Raw genomic sequence first — 19,201 nt, forward strand, 5'->3', positions numbered from 1 at the left:
GTATCGAATGAACGACCAAACAATCTCACACAAGAATATTACCCTCGATCTATAACAACGAATCATGGCAACCACACAAACGGATCTACGTACCCACGTTGTGTACATGAAAGAGTAGTGTATAACAATCTAACAAAAAAGTTAACATTATATCTCAGCTATAGCTTATAAATCTCTCAGGCCTAATTAACCACTAGCTAGGTCAATCTCTTAATATCTGGCATAACAACGTTTCTACAAAGAAAAACAACAACAAAAATTACCAGATACATCATACATCTATTTATAGGCAAAATTCAATAAGCATGTATGGCTAGTAGTGGTGTACATGTTGCATGGCTTGGTGCTTTAATTACCTGATCAGTTGATCTCCAAGAATAAATCCAAATGCTCTTTGACTAAAAAAAATGACATATCTAGCTAGACACTAGCTAGCTACTATAAATTGCCAAACAATACAATACATTAAAACAGGGGATTTGATATGATGCAGTATGATCCCTTACCTTATATAATAGCTTAGAGCAATAATGATCTAGTAAGTTGAAAGCTAGAAATTAATATGATCAAGTACGTGTTTCATTGTAAACTGATTATTATGTAGATCAACGTGGTAGGGAAAATCATGACTAGCTACGACAATAATTAATCATATTCATACCATACTCATGCTAAAATTAACAATCAACTAATTAAGAATGAGTTATTTGCTTAAACGCAAGCTTTTCATGAGCCTAATAAGGGCTAGTGCCGATTACGAAATTTTTGTACTAAAGTGATGGACATCCGCTTAAAGGTCAAACAAATAAGTTTTAAATGTCACCTAGCTTCTTGAAATTGACCTTGGGTATATAGAAAATATATCAACGTCATTGACCAAGAACAAGAATTAAGTAATAATAAGTCAATTCTTTGTAGACCCTTGAAAAAAGTCAAATATCGTATCCATTAACTTAACCTCGAGTGTTGACCTTATATAAGTCAAACACGAAAGTACAAACCACACAAATACACACCATTGATGATTCATCATTATTGCTTGACTTCTTCAATCAGAAAAGGAGCCACATTTATTCTACAAATATATCTCACATGCAGTGTTAATTATTTAAAAACCATTAATTAGAACATTTCCAAGTTCCAAATATGTTTGCAAGAAATTAACTCAACAATATTCATGCAAAACTTATTTTTATTAATTAAGAAACTATATGTGCTATATATGTTATCTCGTATACGGTAATAATGTAAAAACCTTACATTGTTTAATTTATAATAGTAGTTCATTTCTTATTGGTTTTGTTATAGTTATCATCAAGAAGATCCTCTAAGTACTGATCATCCAAGCATTCAAACTCGAATACTTCTCGAGTAGCCATTGTCGACGACGAGGCAGCGGAAGCCATACTCGCAGCATTAATATAAGCAGCAGCCGAAAAGGTAGGAGGGTACTCAGCAGGAAAGTTCAGAACTGCCATATGACCTCTCATATCAAAGGCGGCCCGATCATAGGCTCGGGCCGCCTCTTCAGCTGTAGCAAATGTGCCAAGCCAAACCCTGGCACCTTGTTTATTAGGGTCGCGTATCTCGGCGGCATATTTTCCCCACGGACGACGTCTAACACCACGGTATCTCACCTCCTGATCACTTCCACTACTACTACTATTGTCTTTCGGGCGGTTTTTGGAAGACCCGCCTCGGCCTTGTTGGTCCATTAGTACTACTACTCTTGTAGTCTGTTTTGTTGGTCTATAAGATATTAAAGAAGAAGTTGTTGTTGTTGTCGCATTTATAGTTGAACGTAAAGGTTTCATTGATTTGAAAAAACAATGAAAATTTAGAAAAGGCTAGCTAAGCTATACCTGAAAATGGAATTTGGAAAGCAATTTGGTGGTCCAAATTTTGTGTAGAATCTAGTAGGGGCTTGATTTGGTGGAAATATAGAGGTTCAAGAAGTATAGACAATATATAATGAAAAGTGGTTTTGATATCTAAAGAAATGGGAAAATCAGAACGTGGTTATTCGACTTTTGGAAAAAACGGTTTGGTGTTTTTCTCACAGAAATATAATGGTCTTTAAGTATCTAGCTATATATATAAGAGAATTTTATATAAAAACAGACAAACATAGTATATATGTTTATTTCTTTAAGTATATATATTGAGAGAGAGAGAGAAGGACCGGATTCAATGGTTTATTCAGACCAATTATAAAGAAGTAATGGGCCAGGAATTTTTGGAGTTACACTTTAGTCCTTTCAACTATATTTTGATAATAATTCAGTAATAAGTTTTGCAAAAAAACTTGTTTACATAGATTAAAGTCTTTACAAAAGGATAAATATGTTTTTATGTGCTATGAACTCAATTACCTGCTTGGACCTTAAATAATTATGTTTCTACATCAATTCTTCCAATAAGTTTTTTAAAAGTCTTTCTAATGTTTTAATCTAGCTTGAAAGGTGTGTATTATGAGCAAATGTCAAAAAAGTTAGCATACATGATTTTAACCCGGTATGTGTAAGAGAGCATGTTCACAGAATGAATGTTAAATATAAATCTCTCAATGAGAACTCTCATCTCCTAAAAATTTAGAGGTGAAAACTCATTCACACTCACCATCAAGGTTGAGGAACTCGTGACTCGGGATTGGATCGGCGAGGAAGGGAGTCACGAGTAGGGATGAGCAAATAAACCGTTGACCCGCACCCGACCCGAAACCGACCCGGAACCGGCCCGGACCGACCCGCCCGAAGCCCCAACGGGCCGGGTCACGGGTCACGCTTTTGTTGCATTCGCGGGTCACCGGTCACGCGGGTCGGGCCGGGCCAGGCCGGGTGAAGGCAAAAACCGAAAAAAAGTGAAGGAAACCCGTGAACCGCCCGCGACCCGCCTGAACCCGACCCGTACCTTCACGGGCCGAGTCACGGTTCCAATTTTCATGCATTCGCGGGTCGCGGGTCGGGTCATTTGCACATCCCTAGTCACGAGTTTTTAAAAACTCGGATCGATATCGAGGAGAACCTGGATCAAGTTTTTATATAGAAAATTTATGATTTGAAATTATTTGCAATAAACTTCAAACTTAAAACATAGTTTTTTAGAAACTTTAACATAAAACTTCAAAATTCAAACTTCATTTAATAGAAATATAAAGTTAAACAAATTTAGGAGTTTTTTTTATAATAAACAAATAAATATTTTTGACCAAAGTTGACCCAAGTTTTGACACGATCTACCCGATTTCTAACCGATCCAGGCAAGACCGAGTCTTGCACGCAATCATGTCGTTGACCGAGTTTTTACACAATTCTGGCTAACTCGACCCGTTTAACCCCCGATCTCGATTTTGTGTTTTCGACCGAGTTGGCCGAGTTTTACAACGCTACTCACCATAGGTGAAAATTAATTATATACATGTAATCATCTTCAAATATGTTTAACATAGCACTGGAACTTGAAACTTCTATTGAGTAAACATATCTTCATGCCAAATGTTATGATTACTTTGCTAATAAAAGTTAAAAATCTTTTTTTAAACAACTATATCATTTTCCTTTAGAAAATGCAACCACATGTATAAGAGTGAAATATGTAGTATGAAATTCAGATGACATAGGGTCAAACCGATTTTGGATCTAGCGATGCATGTTGTTAGGCGTCTGCATTAGGAGTGTCAATACTCGACCCAACTCGAATGCGGACTTGAAGTTGACCCGAAAAAAATGAGTTAGGGTTGTGAATTTCCGAACTTCAACCGACCAACCCACTAACCTGATTTTTTGTTGTGTTCAGGTTGACCCTTTGGGTTAACAGGTCGACTCCACAACCTAAAATATTTTATGTTTATATAAGTTATTTTAACAGGTCGACCCAGCAACACAGTTGACTCGTCAACCCGCCAACCTATGACCCTTTTGACATGAAATTGACCTTCTAACCCACCAACCTACATTCCATATGACCAGTTTGACCTGAAATCAACCCATTAACCCACCAACCCATATGAACCGCCAACCCAAAACTTGACCCGACAATCCACCAACCCGATATTTTCCAGGTTTGTAGACTGGTTTCGAGTTGACAAGTTGTGAGTCAGGGTTGAAGGTTTTGACTTGAAACTTTTAGTTGGTCGGGTTAGAGGCAAAGATTTTCGACCCGCTAACCAGTCTACCCACCTGAACCCATTGGCAACTCTAGTCTACATGTTCAATGACAACAAAACCAAACCCATCTTAAATCCCCATACCTGATTTTGTTTAGCTGGGTCAGGGATGATCATTACATTTATTTGGATTTTGGGATTTACGATAAAAACTTTCATGAGTTTGGAACTAGATTTGGAACTAAGTCAAGCTAGTCTAGTTAACTGATAACTAACACGGTTATCCAGAGGCGGTATTAGAAAAATTTCGAAGGGCAAAATAAAAAAATTCATGAAATGTAAATCTAAGAGGGGAAAAATGTTAAAAACCTATAGGAAAATTTTTAAAATCCACGAAAAATTTAAAAATATGTAACAAAATTTAAATTTTAAAGGGGGCATTAGCCCCCTTGCCCCCCCCCCCCCCCCCTAAAATCCCCTGCGGTTACCTATATGTATTTATTATATAAAATACATACACATATAAATATATCTATGTACAATACATGTACATAGACGTATATAATGCTATAAGTATAACATAGAACTACACGGGAATATATGTATTATGCGAGAGAACTTAAACACCCGATGAGTTTTGATGAAAGAGACCCTTTAGGTTTGGTAACAGCTTGATAACCGATTTAGAGCCCATGATTACCTAAACCCAACACATTGTCATCCTTATATTCCGTCCAATGGTTGGTACGGTAACCATTGTTTTCTCTACTATACTTGAATAAGCAATGTGGAATTGTGGATGATGTAAATTAAAGATAAAAGGGTTAAAGTGGTATGTCTGTCTTAAGATGTAAAAGATGATTAATTTTGATTTGGGATGTTCAAAAACACCTAAAATGGTGCTTTGCACCAAGGGCGGAACTTAGTTGGGGCAGGGAGGGAGCCTTGCCCTCCCAAAATGTACAGAAACTAGCGGTTTATATACAAGATGTAGAAACATTGCAAATGTTGGTGCATTTTCGGGTGACAACATCATTATAGAAGTTTGTCTTGAGTATATTGAATATGTACTTGTAATAAACGTTAAGTTTTCGCGTATAATAAAGTCAACCTTGACTGTTGACCAAGTCGAGCTCGACCTTTGACCAGGTCGAGCTCGACCTTTGACCAGGTCGAGGTCAAGGTCAAGTCAAGGCTAAGGCCCATCTAGTTATAGGTCCGTTTAAGTCCATTATGTTTAGTATAAATAGAGATTAATCTTATGTTTAAGGTTAGTCTTCTAGCTTTCGATTTCTTTCATATTCTTGCATTTAGGAACTTGGTATTTACTTGTAATTGCATTTACTGAAGTAATATACGGTTCCAGTTTATTCGTGTTCATGTTGATATATTGTTGTTGATTGCTTTTGTATAAGATTTTCCGCGCTTATAAATTAGATACTTAATCTTGTTAGATCCGGTGGCAAAGGGACTTACAGCAAACAAGTATGCTGGTTGTTCGGTTGGTCAAAGGCATGTGATAGTGTATTCTCACTCATTTTGGCGGAGGTTCAAATCATGTGCATACATCTTTACCTCCTCTTTTATTTTTATCTATATTTAAGTAATAGTAATAATAAGTACTAGTAATAGTTTTCCTAATACTGTTATTTTACCTTTTTAACTCGTTCATTAAAATTAAAAAAAAATTATACTAACCACTATACATGTGATGATGGATCACAAAACTGAGTATATATATATAGATAAAAAGTATACTGACTAGCTATATAATTTTATTATGTATATAAATATAAAGCTAAAAGCAATAATAAACATATCCATAAATTAAATATATCAAATGTTTAAAATATGATATGCGTAACACACAAATATCAAATTATTTTCGCCCCTCCAACAAAAAATTCAAGTTCCGCCACTGCTTTGCACAAAAATGATCTAAAGAGTTGTTACATGCGGTAAATATATTAATATATTCATTAACCATTAAAAAAGAACTTCAAATACGCTAGCAAACGCCTTTCACAAAGATATAGCATATAAACTTTCTTTTATCACATTTAATACACAAAGAAAATTAACAGACATGTATCATCTTAATTCATCCTTCTAATCATAATCCTAATATGATGCCTCTTCAGAAGATAAAAAAGATATAAAAATTTGATAAAAGAAAATAGAAAAATTAAAAATATCTAAAAATTTTGGTATTAAAAAGATTTTTGAAAAATAAAATAATTAGAAGGGTAAATAATTTAATTTCTATAAACATATTATTATATAATATAGAGTAAATTACATGGATGGTACCTAAGTATACCCCAAATTACTCTTTTAATACAAACTTTTGAATTTTCATTCGGACCATACCTAAACTTGTACTTTTCCATACTGATCATACCCAAAGTTTCACTTTTTCAGCTGGACCATACCTATCACTAACGGCCGTCTATTTGGTCGTTAAGTCAAGCCACGTGTCGTGCACGTGAGATATCAAACACGTAATTTCATGTATACTTCAGGTATCATCCGTGTAATTTATTTTAAAACTAATCGTTAAGAACTTTAAAGTTTTATTTATATACATTTATTAAGTTGGGTAGCTATGATATTTCGTATGGGAAAATTGTATCTTCTTTTTATATTTTTGAATAAATTTTCATTAAAAAGATACAAATAAGTTGTGAACATGAAAAAAATAAAAACAAAAGATGATACAAATAGGTTGTAAATATGAAAAAACAAAAACAAAAAATGAAAAACATCCTCATTATTCTCGCCTTGTTTCATCAATATAATAATAATAATAATAATAATAATAATAATAATAATAATAATAATAATAATAATAATAGTAATAACAACAAATTGATAATAAAAAACTTTATATGCATGATTGTATCAAAATAATAATAATAATGAAAACTGTAGGAGGTTTTTTGAGAGTATTAAGTTTCATCCCAATCATGTGTGTACTTTAGGAGTACACGTATGATAGAATGTCGTTCTAAAAAGACAAAAAAAAAATTTCATTAAAAAATGGAAAAAAAAATTTCTTCATAATAAATATATCTACCTAAGTTAATAAATGGAAAAAAAAATTAATATAAAGAAAACTTTAAAATTCTTAATAATTATTTTTACGATAAATTACACGGATGATACCTGATGTATATATGAAATTACGTGTTTGATACCTCACGTGCACGGCACGTGGCTTGACTTAACGGCCAAATAGACTGTCGTTAGTAATAGGTATGGTCAGAGTGGAAAAGTGGAATTTGGGGTATGATTATTGTGGAAAAATACAAGTTTAGGTATGGTCCGAGTAAAAATTCAAAAGTTTGTATCAAAAGAGTAATTTGAGATATATTTTGGATACCATCCGTGTAATTGACTCTATAATATATGGGAAGTAATATTGGTACCTCAAAGATTGATTTTTTACTACACAATACAATTTCTATAACAAACTGTACAAATCGATAAACCATATGTGTGATAAATAAATCAACTATTATGGTACTAATATGACTTCCCATCATATATATATAGTTTTAGTGAGGGAGACTGATAACGAAGTTCGTCATAAACTAGCTTGACTTCGATATTGGGCTAAGTTACAATTCAAATCTGATATCATGATGATGACGTCATTATTTATGACGATTAGCTAGGAATCTAACTTTTAATATTAGCAAGATGCAAATGTAGACATGGGATTACTTAATTAAAATGATTAAAGTAGTATAAACCGAGGAATCGATTTGATTATGTACATATGTCATGTGGTGACGAGGGAGCTTATGTATACTTGCTTACTTACATTATATTACCCAATCTAGCTTGTCTCCTTCTCTGTTACATATGATCACATGTATTACAATAACATAATTTGTTATTATGTTATTTTTATGAGTAGTAGTACCGATAAGCTAATCTTATCCCGTCATTCATAAATCAGTCGTTAATATTCACATTTATTATTTGTAACTAGGTGATACCCGTGCATTGCACCAGGTTATTCTGTTTTCTAATATAATCCATCATAAATGAAATGCAATAAAAATAATTTTACCAAAAATAAATTTCATTAATTGAAAATCTAATTATTTATATATATAAAAAAAACATATTATGAATACTGGTAAAATGAATATCTACTTATAATATCCCCCTATAAGTAATCTCTTCTCACTTCTTTATTGTTTTCTTTTTTCATTTTTGCAATTAATGGATGCCGTTAGGTGAACCAAAATTGTGTAATACCACGCCATGAGACTACACGACTAACGTTTTCACTGGTTTTATCATATGTACAATAGTTTATCAGTACTCATCAGATATTAAATAATAACAACCAAATATTTTACAAGATTTCAAGAATCATGGTATAAAGTTTATAGGATTAATTCATCCATCACTCTCTGGTTTGACTGTCAGTATACATGCGGTATAAACATAAATTGAGCACATTTCTAATCCTTCAGATTCCATATTTACCTTTTTAATCCTTGATAACGTCTAAGCAAAATACCTCCTAAAACTCTTTCAGCCATTTGTATAAAGAAAAGTAAGCTTATGGTTATGTAAAGAAAAGTTTATGATTGTATAAATAGAAGTTTATGCTTGTAGATAGGTAAACAATTTTAAATTCACCACATGAATTGTATATTAGTCGAATATCCAAAAAAATAAATAAATATATGTAACAGGTTTTTTCTTTTCCAAATATCATAAATGTATTTCAGGTAATCCACCAGTTACGGAACCATACTGTCATTCTAAATTTGAACTTCAAAATCATATGGAAGCGAATTATCGATTGACAATCAAAGACATAACTTCTTGGAAAACCATTCGTATAGCCAACATTGTTCACAAAAGTGGCCACCGGCACAAGCTACTATATATATTCTCACCATCTATATTTTCATTGGCTTTCATTGAACGTTGTTATACCTCTTGACAATTACTAACACATCTTGTTGTCTTGGAAATACAGTCTTAGCAGATTATAAAAGAAAGAATGTAAACACACATAATTGTGAGTGATAATACTTCTAGACCTAGTGCAGATTTTCAATGTTTCTAGTATCACAGTTTGTAGTGATATGTGCAAACTATGAGTGATCAAGCAAGTAAGATTTTTATGAAACTAAATCAATGAATTTCAAGTTTATAAACTTAATGATATGAATAGGGAAATGCATGATTAATCCTCCTAATAAAATAGCCGAAAAATCCTCCTAACTTTTGGATTATGTCATGTGGAAAAATTAAGGGGCAAAATTAAGAAAAAGAATTAGTAGATACCACATGTCATTCCTCTTAGAGTGTTAGGAAGATTTTTAGGCTATTTTGTTAGGAGGATTAGTCATTTTCCATATGAATATTCTTGACAATAATTCTAATAACAAATATTAAAATCATAATTAAAAAATCATAATATAATAATAGTATTGATCTCTAAACCCATTGATTTGAAATTTTTTGATAATAGTATGATAACAATAAAACCAAGATACAATAATAAGAATACTAATAAAAATAAAAATAACAAAAATATTACCTTAAGATAACAATGAATCATAAAAAAAAGCTGATTACCTCCAATCATCACAAAAAGCCATTAAATTAGCCTGAAATCTGACGATCGTCATCTACCGATATCTCTACTTTCAAATATTATATATTAAAAAAATTGTAAATAATAGTTTATGTATAAATCAAATACAGGAAATATTTGATGACATATGATGCTAAAGTATTAAGGAAGATCAAACAAATAAAATATCTAGATAGGAGTGAAAGAAGAAAAGTAATGAAAAGATTGGTGTTTAGTTGTGATCATTCAGTCTTCATTCTTTTTTTTTTTCTTTTCGAATCCATACCCATACCCGCATTTCATCATCATCATCTTTCATTTTCTATATGTACAACTCATAAAACCATAATCTTAAGGATATGAGAACACATCAACAACAAGAGAAGTAGTGATGTTCAAGTAATCTGGATCCCATAACAATTCAAATAACATAGATAAAGAACGACATTCTTAAATGACATAAATTAATGGCAAATAGAACTTTTACCTTAAGTCGGCGATTAATCGTAAGAAAAAATATATATATATATATATATTTTGGGGGGGGGGGGGTAAAGTATGTTGTATATGTATATATGCAACCTTAAATCTAATGATTTTCAATTTATCTAGTTTGAAAATATTTCTATATTATTACTTAGAGTATAGTGATATTATTGTAGAATTTTGGTGGAATATCGATCATGATCACAACAAAAAGTGAATTTCACAAATAACAATTGTATTTATCACATTAATATTAATAACAGTAGATAAACATTATTGGGTGACCAACTGACCATGATTCATGTAGTCCACGATCAATAACTTATTAGAAATTTTAAATATATACTTTAATTAAAAAACAGATGAGTTAAGAAGCTAATAAAGTTTAAACTTTAAACACATTGATAACACGACTATCAATTGATAATAATCTTAATAACAATAATATTTTAATCTGTCATAATATATTTAACAACAATAATCATAATATCGTTGTTATAATAATAATAATAATAATAATAAAGAAACATAAATCTATTTATTTCCTTTCTAGAATAACAATTGATTGGTAATTAATATCATCAGCATTTAAGTAATGTGATTTTCTAAATTTAAAACAAAGGTCATTGTGGTTCAATTGGCAAATGTGATGGCATACTTAGAGGTCATGAGTTCAATGCCCGCCTCTAGCTTTTTTTTATTAAAAGATGATTTAGTGGGTTACATACATGCTTAAGTGGACACTCCACATCATCAGATAAGTTTCATACGTTGCTGATGACTTGTCACCTGAATCGTTCTCATGATGCCACGTAAGAAAAAACTGACGTGACGGGCCCAAAGAGCGCCACATGAGCGCTTTCTAATAACCTTTTATATATAGAGAGATTGTTCTTGTTATGTAGAATTGGTTCGAGCTCGAACACTAACTACTGACTCGCTACCTAAATAATAAATATTAAAATAAAAAAATAACTTTTAAAAATCCTAACTTAAAAAAAATCAATAGTAAAACCTCTCTCAAGGTTTCTCTAGCGATTTTGAATATTGGGTAGCGAGTCACGTGTTTTCTTAATTTGGGTACTTATAATTTTGCGAAAGTGGTAAATTTGTGAAAACCTTTCTGTTTTTGAACGGAAGATTTTCTTTCAATATAGTAGAACTATATTATAGAGGGGCCAAACCTGTAGAATATATATAAAAGGCGATGTCATCGAGATGACGTCCTAGATCATGATGTGATTAGTGGTCCTTAATTCATAATCAAGATGACAAATTAAACATGGATCTTTGTGGATAGTGGGTTAATTAATTATATTAAATAATGTTATTAACTTAATTTTCTTCAATTTATTTGTGACAAAAGTCATATGTCTCGGCAAAAAATAAGCTGACTTTTAATTTCTCTATAGAGAAGATAAGGTACACATAACTAAATAAATGTCTTAATTTATCTTATTTTATTTTTGCTATATGATCTGTTATTAAGTATATAAAACATTTATACTTTTATTATAACATTCGATATGAGTTTTTAATATCAAACGAGATATGTCACCCGGGCGTTGCCCCGGGAGACATTATATTTGTTAACGATTTAATAAAAATATTATTCAAGAGATAATGTTTCATAAACTTTAAAAAAAAACATGTATTATTCAAATTATTAAAAACTGACATTTGTCAGTTAAAAAATGAACTTTAAAAGTTTTGTGTGAAAGTCATTCGCGTAAAAATTTAGTGTTAAAAGTGTAAGAGACTTACATGTTGTGGTGTAAATAAAAGAAAATCAAAAAGTATAATAATTTAGTGCTAAAAGTATAAAGGATTAAAATGTTGTGGTGAAAATAAAATGGATAGAAAGTTTATTATTCATTACAAGTTTCCCCGTACATTTTTTTTAATATATGTGTTAAAAAAGTTTGCTGCAAAAGTGTAAGAGGTTAAAATGTTGTAGTTAAAATAAAAGATTATCAAAAAGTAGAAAAATTTAGTGTTAAAAGTTAAAATATTGTGGTGAAAATAAAAATATTAAAAAGTTTACTAACGATTATAAAAGTTTTGTTCTAAAAGTGTAAAGAGTGAAACTATTGTGGTGAAAATAAAAAATAAAATAAAAAGTATATTATTCTATACACGTTTTCCCGTACTTTAAAATAAAAGAAAATTAAAAACTATGAAAGTTTAGTGCTAAAAGTGTAAAGAGTTAAAATATTGTGGTGAAAATAAAAAGAATACAAAGTTTACTAAAAAATATTATAGTTTAGTGCTAAAAGTGTAAAGATTGAAAGTTTTGTGTTGAAAATAAAAAGAATAAAAAGTATTATAGTTTAGTGCTAAAAGTGTAAAGATTGAAACTTCTGTGGTGAAAGTAAAAAGAATAAAAAGTATACTACTACTAAAAAATAATTATAGTTTAGTGCTAAAAGTGTAAAGATTGAAAGTTTTGTGGTGAAAATAAATAAAACAAAAAATTTACTAAAAAGTAATATAATTTAGTGCTAAAAATGTAAAGATTGAAACTTATGTGGTGAAAATTAAAAAATTAAAAATATACTATTTTTTACACGTTTTTCGAAACTTTGTTTTTAATATATATATTATAATGTATAAGTCTTTAAATAGTAATTGGCTCATAAATTCAGTAGTGACGAAGATTGTCACAAAATGTCACGAGAGTATTACTGGTATATATCACTAATATTTAAGAAATTATTAAGTATTATATTAGCATATTTTCACTCACGTTTTTTTTAGAACGGCATATATATATATATATACACTAGCATTTTACCCGTTCAATGCGGCGACGGTGGTGGTAACGGCGGTGTGGTGGTGGCGTGACAGGTGATGACGATGTGGTTATTATTGTAAAATAATTAATGTAAAAAAGGTAGTGTAGTTATTTTAGAAGTTGATGTGTTTATGTTGTAAATTATTTCATTAATGGTATTATAGATATTTTCAATTAATGAATAAAAAAAAAGAATTAATTAATTCATTAAAGGTAAAATGGTCATTTCATATGGGGACAATTTTATGAGTGAGTGTTGAAAAGTGTTAGGAGAGAGAAAGTGTGATAGTTTTTATAAAATAGTAGAGATATATATTAAAATATAAATGACTTATAGCAAAGTATTAGAAGCCCAAGTACAAGAAAGAAATACAATTACAATTACATTCACGCTATCTAGCTAGGCCCAAACTAGTACCCAACCTGGACATATCTCGTGACTTGAACTGCGAGAATTGCAAAAGTGATCAAAAAACTCATGCCAATTACGGTTACCCAAGACATGAGAAAAACCTTCATCAAATGGAGCCCGAGTCACCAATTTTTTCTCCGCTATGCTTTTGATACAATCCCATATAAGCCACGTGGAAAAACACAATACATTTAAGGAATAAGGAGAGGATTATTAGCATACTTTCACTCGCGTTTTTTATCAGGCGACGAACATATATATTAATCAAAATAGAACTTCATTTTTTCATGATAATATTAGTGTAAGTAAAAGGTAAAATTGATACATCACCGGTAAAATTGATACATCACCATATAGTTTTCAATTGTTTATGAAATTGGGATATTGTAATACCTTGGCATTAAAGTATTGTTAGAGCATCGATTCATAATGATAAGTTGATGAATTACCTTTTTTTTAATAAAAAAAAAAATATTGAAAAGCTTTTTATCATTATGATGAAAGATTTTTTTTTCCCAGAAAGTCTCAACCTATTAAAAAAAATAAATTCATCACTCTCAAAGTATCGTAAAGTATAAAGCGAAGGGAAAGAGGTTTTGAAAAATATATTATTTAATTAATGATATGATGAACAAAATACTATTAATAGCTTTCTATTATTAGAGATGTTCTTAATTACTCAGTAAATAATTGAAATTTGAAAGCAAGTTGCTTTAAGATTTAGTTGATCAGTCATATTATAATTGAAAATTGAAAACAAGTTGCAGTTATGATTTTTATGAACTAAATCTCATAAACTTTGTTTGATGCATAAAAATATGAGATACTTTTTCAAAATTCTTAATCACTAATAATTAAAATTATCTATTATATATTGATAAAAGATGTAAATAAAGTTTTTGTGTACCCTTATTTTCTAAATTAGAATTATAATAGTAAAAGTTAAAATTAGAAAGAAAAAACTAATTTAAAGAAATTAAGAACGGTAAATCGATAATTAATCAATAAGTTATTAGAATAACGTCTTTTAAGTAGATGTATTGTTTATTAAATCATGTAAAATTAGAATAACGTCTTTTATGATTCTAATGTTATAAGTAATGTTGTTAGCACACTAATCTTTATCTCTATTCCTTTATAAAGCAAAATGACCTTTTTATTTTTAATAACTTCTATCTTTGAATTACCAGAATTGTCCTTGACATTTATTTTAATAATTAACACTTCAAGCCATTATCTTTTTAAATATTCCATTATTACCTTTACATCAACCTACATCATTTAAGACTTGACACCACCACCACTAAACATGATACCGTCACCGACAATACTAGATCGTCGTGCCCACTACCGCCGCTGCATTGCGCAGATACCATACACGTTATATATCATTTCGATCATTATTTCCTTAATACAACAATTATTATTAATGTAAATTCCTTTTAGTATTGATAAAAATTTCTCGCAATAACATGCGTGTAACCAAATTCTTGTTAATAATAAACTAACCATATGTTCTTTAATTATATTTTAGAAGAAAAGAAATAGATATAATGAGAATAGTATAGATAAAATCTTTTCAAATCATTTTAAAAATGAAATTAAATTTTTAGTCTAAAAACAACTAAAAAATCATTTTAAAACTTATTAATTCATTTCTTTTCCTTCCTTAGATAGAACTCAAAAACTAAACTTATTTTATAATCATTCATTTATTTATTTTATTTTAAAAAAACTTAAGAATATAGTATAAATGGAGAGTATATATATGAGGGTTGGTGCCCGCGCGTTGTGACGGTTAAACGGTGATGATAATACAAAACAGTGGAAAAAATTGATATGCGTGTGTGTAAATAGAAAGGAGAGAAAGAAGTTACTGTGTGTTAGATCATGGTAGGGTGTTTGTCTGATTGTGTTTAAAAATATAGAATTAGAAGTAAAGTGTGAATTAGGGACAATATGAGGATATTGAAAAAAGTGCTTAAATTAACTTAAATAAAATTTTAATATATTTTATAAGGGTTTATAGATATAGATAAATATATTAAGTGGGTCAACCATTAATTAGTAAATTAGTATGCATACCTTTTCTTGAGAGCGATACGTGGTTGCAAAATATAAGATAAAGATGGTGAATTTGTGATGCAACAAGGATGACATCATTAATAGAGATGATTAGTAGTCATCGTTTTGTAATTAGCGTGACATAACATAGATCGTAGGTAGTTTAGTGGGCATAATTATTTAAAAATAATGTTATTGACTTGATATGCTTTGATTCAATTCGACTAGCTAGGTCAATTTATGTTACAGTCAAAAGATGTGGGAACTACCGTTGTACTAATGTATTATTAGTTCCTTTTAACGACCAATTAAAGTAACATTGAGGATTTCATATGCGGTGTCCTAATGACTAAAGGTACATATAATCTCGTTACTATTCTAGACGCAAAGAGCCTGCTCTGGTATGCCTAACTCCACGATTCGAGAAAACCCTTCAACATGTCCGCTTATAAGCACAACGATGAGTTAGTTGTAAAACTTGATGTTTGTTAAGACTTGAATAATGTAAATCTTCATAAGCTAAGCCCTCACGGCAAGATGCTCATACTAATCCTTCAATGAAGGAATTTTTATAAATAGCCAGTGTAACAAAATATTTATCATGAAATCCTAAATATTATTACGAGTAAAAAAAATAATATACTTCATAGATGACATCATATATTTCTAACTATTTATCTTTATTCCTCTAATACTTTTTATGTGAATATAAAACTATTATCTATATTATAATCATTTAATTGGTTGAATCAATTGTAACATGGAATTGTTTCATTTTTTTTATAAAGTTACATAAGAACTAATAAATACATGTATAATAAATCGATTAATAAATATAAATAAAAAATAATACTTATGACAATCTTATAGTTAATTATCATTCCCTATTATACTTGTGAATAAAAAAAAAAATAGTTTTTCATATATTAGAATCATTCCTGAATTTTCTTATGACAAAATATAAATTTTAAAGAATCGAAATAATTTATACCAACAATTCCGAAGACTGCAAACTCTAAACAAAAAGTGCTAAAATTGTTAAAAGGTCTTTATTTATTTTTTTTTGAAATTATGAAAAATAATCTAATAACGTAGAAACTATATGTAAAGGGCTAATGTAAACAGAAAATCTATACTAGGCGATGTCATCAAGATGACCTCATGAATCATGATGTGATTAGTGGTCCTTAATTCGTTATCAGGATGACAAATTAAACATAGAAATTTGGTAGATAATGGAATCTATAACTATTAATATATTAAATAGCAAATGTAAAGTTATTAATTAACTTGATTTTCTTCGATTCTTTTGTGCAAAAGAGTTGGCACATACGATGGCTTTTAGTTTCTCTATAACGACGATAAGATACACTTTTAGGTGTAAATTTTTTTCCTCACAAATATATATAAGTGTGAAAAAGTTATGATTTTTTAAATTAATTTATTTACACTTTTAATTGTGAATACTTTTTAAACATTTTTAAATGTGAACAAATTAAGAAATCTTTTTACACTTCTTATAAATAAGTATAAATAAATGGCATTTTTGTTATAGTGTATGTTTAACATAGAGTTTTTAATAGTTTAAAGACTAAATCTCACTTTGTTAATTAATTAGAGTATAAAACAATGAGAATTTTTTCTTTCTTTCAATGTTATGACGCTTACTTGAATATTCTTCAATAATATGTTCTCATTTAGCGTTACGAGCATAGTGTCCGCGCTTTACAGCGGTTAGAAGGTGATGCCAATATAAAAGGAAGACGGTGGAGGGTGATAGAAGGTCGATGAGAGTGTGTAATGATTAGAGAGGATGGAGAAAGAAAGGTATATAAGGATTTATGTTTAAGTAGGGGTATTTTGGGTAGGGTGTTCACGGTTTGGTTTTTACCCGGTTAAACTGTAAACCGAACCGTTTAAAAAACCGAATAAAACCAAACCGTTTTTGAATTTGGTTTTGGGTTTGGTTTGTAACCAAAACCGAATTATATATTCGGATTTTGGTTTGGTTATGGGTAAAGGATAATGAATTTGGTAAAACCAAAAAATCAGAATAACCTATATTACTATTATGTATTATTAAAAATATTTAATTCGTATCTTTTTTTTATGGACAATTATTAATGTATTTTTTACTTTATATATCTATTTGTTTATCATATTAACTTTTTTATGAAATTAGATAAATTCAATTTTGATGAATAATTTTTAATAATGATGACAAACAAAAGTTTAGTTGTTTCACTTATGTTATTTGTTTATCTATATGGTTTAAATTTACTACTTTGGTGAAAATTGAAATTATAAACCTATTTTGGTTAATCACAACTTAGACAAAAAGAAATGGTAAATTTGTGTTTCTCATATTTGGTTTTTTCGGTTTTAAACCGAAACCGAACCGAATTCTAATTTGGTTTTCAGTTTGATTTTTCTATTTCGAATTAGGTTTTGGTTCGGTTTTGGTTTTAAAAAACAAAAATAAAAAAAACCGAAAAACCCGAACCAAATAGACCAAATAACCGAAAACCGAACCGATGAACACCCCTAATTTTGGGAAGAAAAAAAGTGTTGAATTTAAGAAATTCAATACTCTTTATAAGAGAGTATAGATAGATAGGTTACATTAGTGTATGAAATATATGATTTATTTATAATAAGATGTATACCGAGTTATTATATAATCGTTAACTTTTTCCTATATGTATTTACATGATAAATAAGTTTCTTAATTTAAATATCTCTAATCTTAATCTTAATCTTATCTTAATCTTAATATATATTATAAGACAGTTGAACTAATGACTTATTAACCAATCAAATTGTTCAATTTTATCAAATTGACTCTCGCTTATGTCATCATTTAGATTAACTACGTATAAATTGAAAACTTTAATAATCATTATCCAAATCTATTATTATATTAGTATTTATATTAATTTGTAAAAAAAGTCTCATTAATTTATATTTTTTTTGTTTTTCATCAATAATTTACATTTGTTAGCCCTGAATCTTTAATTTATATTTATTTCTAGCCATCAACTTGAGATTATTTTTAAATTATTTTTTTTAAAAGTTACAAATAGTATTTATATATATATTTTTTTAAAGTTACAGTTATCACTCAACCCAAGAGTCCTAATTGTTATTAAAGAATATGAAAACAATCATATATGGTCAAATACATATACTTGAGTGATTCAAAAACATATACTTGAGTGATTATCATTGGACATGTGATTGAAAATAAATCTATTCGTGTTATAGACCTGCATTATGGTCAAATACATATACTTGAGTGATTCAAAAAAATCTATATATGGCTTAGCTAATAAAGATAGTGATGAAACTATGATTATTGTACTACAACTTGCAATATATAATACTTAGAGCCGTATATCTTCAAAATTATAAGCATTTATGAATTAAATATATGAAGATCTAATATTAATAAATTTTAAACCCCATGTCCAGTGTTGAACACAGATCTAAAATCTAGTCAACGTATAAGTTTACGTTTCTTTTATTGTTAGTCTGTTAAGGCAATATATAACTATTATTGTCATTAAAGTATTAATATTTTATAACTATAACTATATATAATATAATTAGTTTTCACAATGGGTTCAAAGATTTATTTTTATAAATATACTTTTCAGGTAAAAATAATTTAAACAATATGTACAACTATTTATTTCATAATAAAAAGTTTGTCACTCAAGTATTTCTCTAATA

General features: G+C 29.3%; 1 protein-coding gene across 1 annotated transcript; it reads right to left on the bottom strand.

The window, feature by feature from the left end:
• Window positions 1-1,174: 1,174 nt before the first annotated feature.
• On the bottom strand, window positions 1,175-2,049 carry LOC122607460 (ethylene-responsive transcription factor ERF098-like). Its single transcript, XM_043780436.1, has one exon. The coding sequence runs from the start codon at window positions 1,812-1,814 to the stop codon at window positions 1,284-1,286; it is 531 nt and encodes a 176-aa protein (XP_043636371.1). The 5' UTR covers window positions 1,815-2,049; the 3' UTR covers window positions 1,175-1,283.
• Between the last annotated feature and the right edge of the window lie 17,152 nt (window positions 2,050-19,201).

Source organism: Erigeron canadensis, chromosome 7, assembly GCF_010389155.1.
Source record: "Erigeron canadensis isolate Cc75 chromosome 7, C_canadensis_v1, whole genome shotgun sequence".
Lineage (NCBI taxonomy): Eukaryota > Viridiplantae > Streptophyta > Magnoliopsida > Asterales > Asteraceae > Erigeron > Erigeron canadensis.

Excerpts from the sequence above, each read along its gene's own strand:
- LOC122607460 (XM_043780436.1), bottom strand. The coding sequence starts at position 1,814 with ATGAAACCTTTACGTTCAACTATAAATGCGACAACAACAACAACTTCT.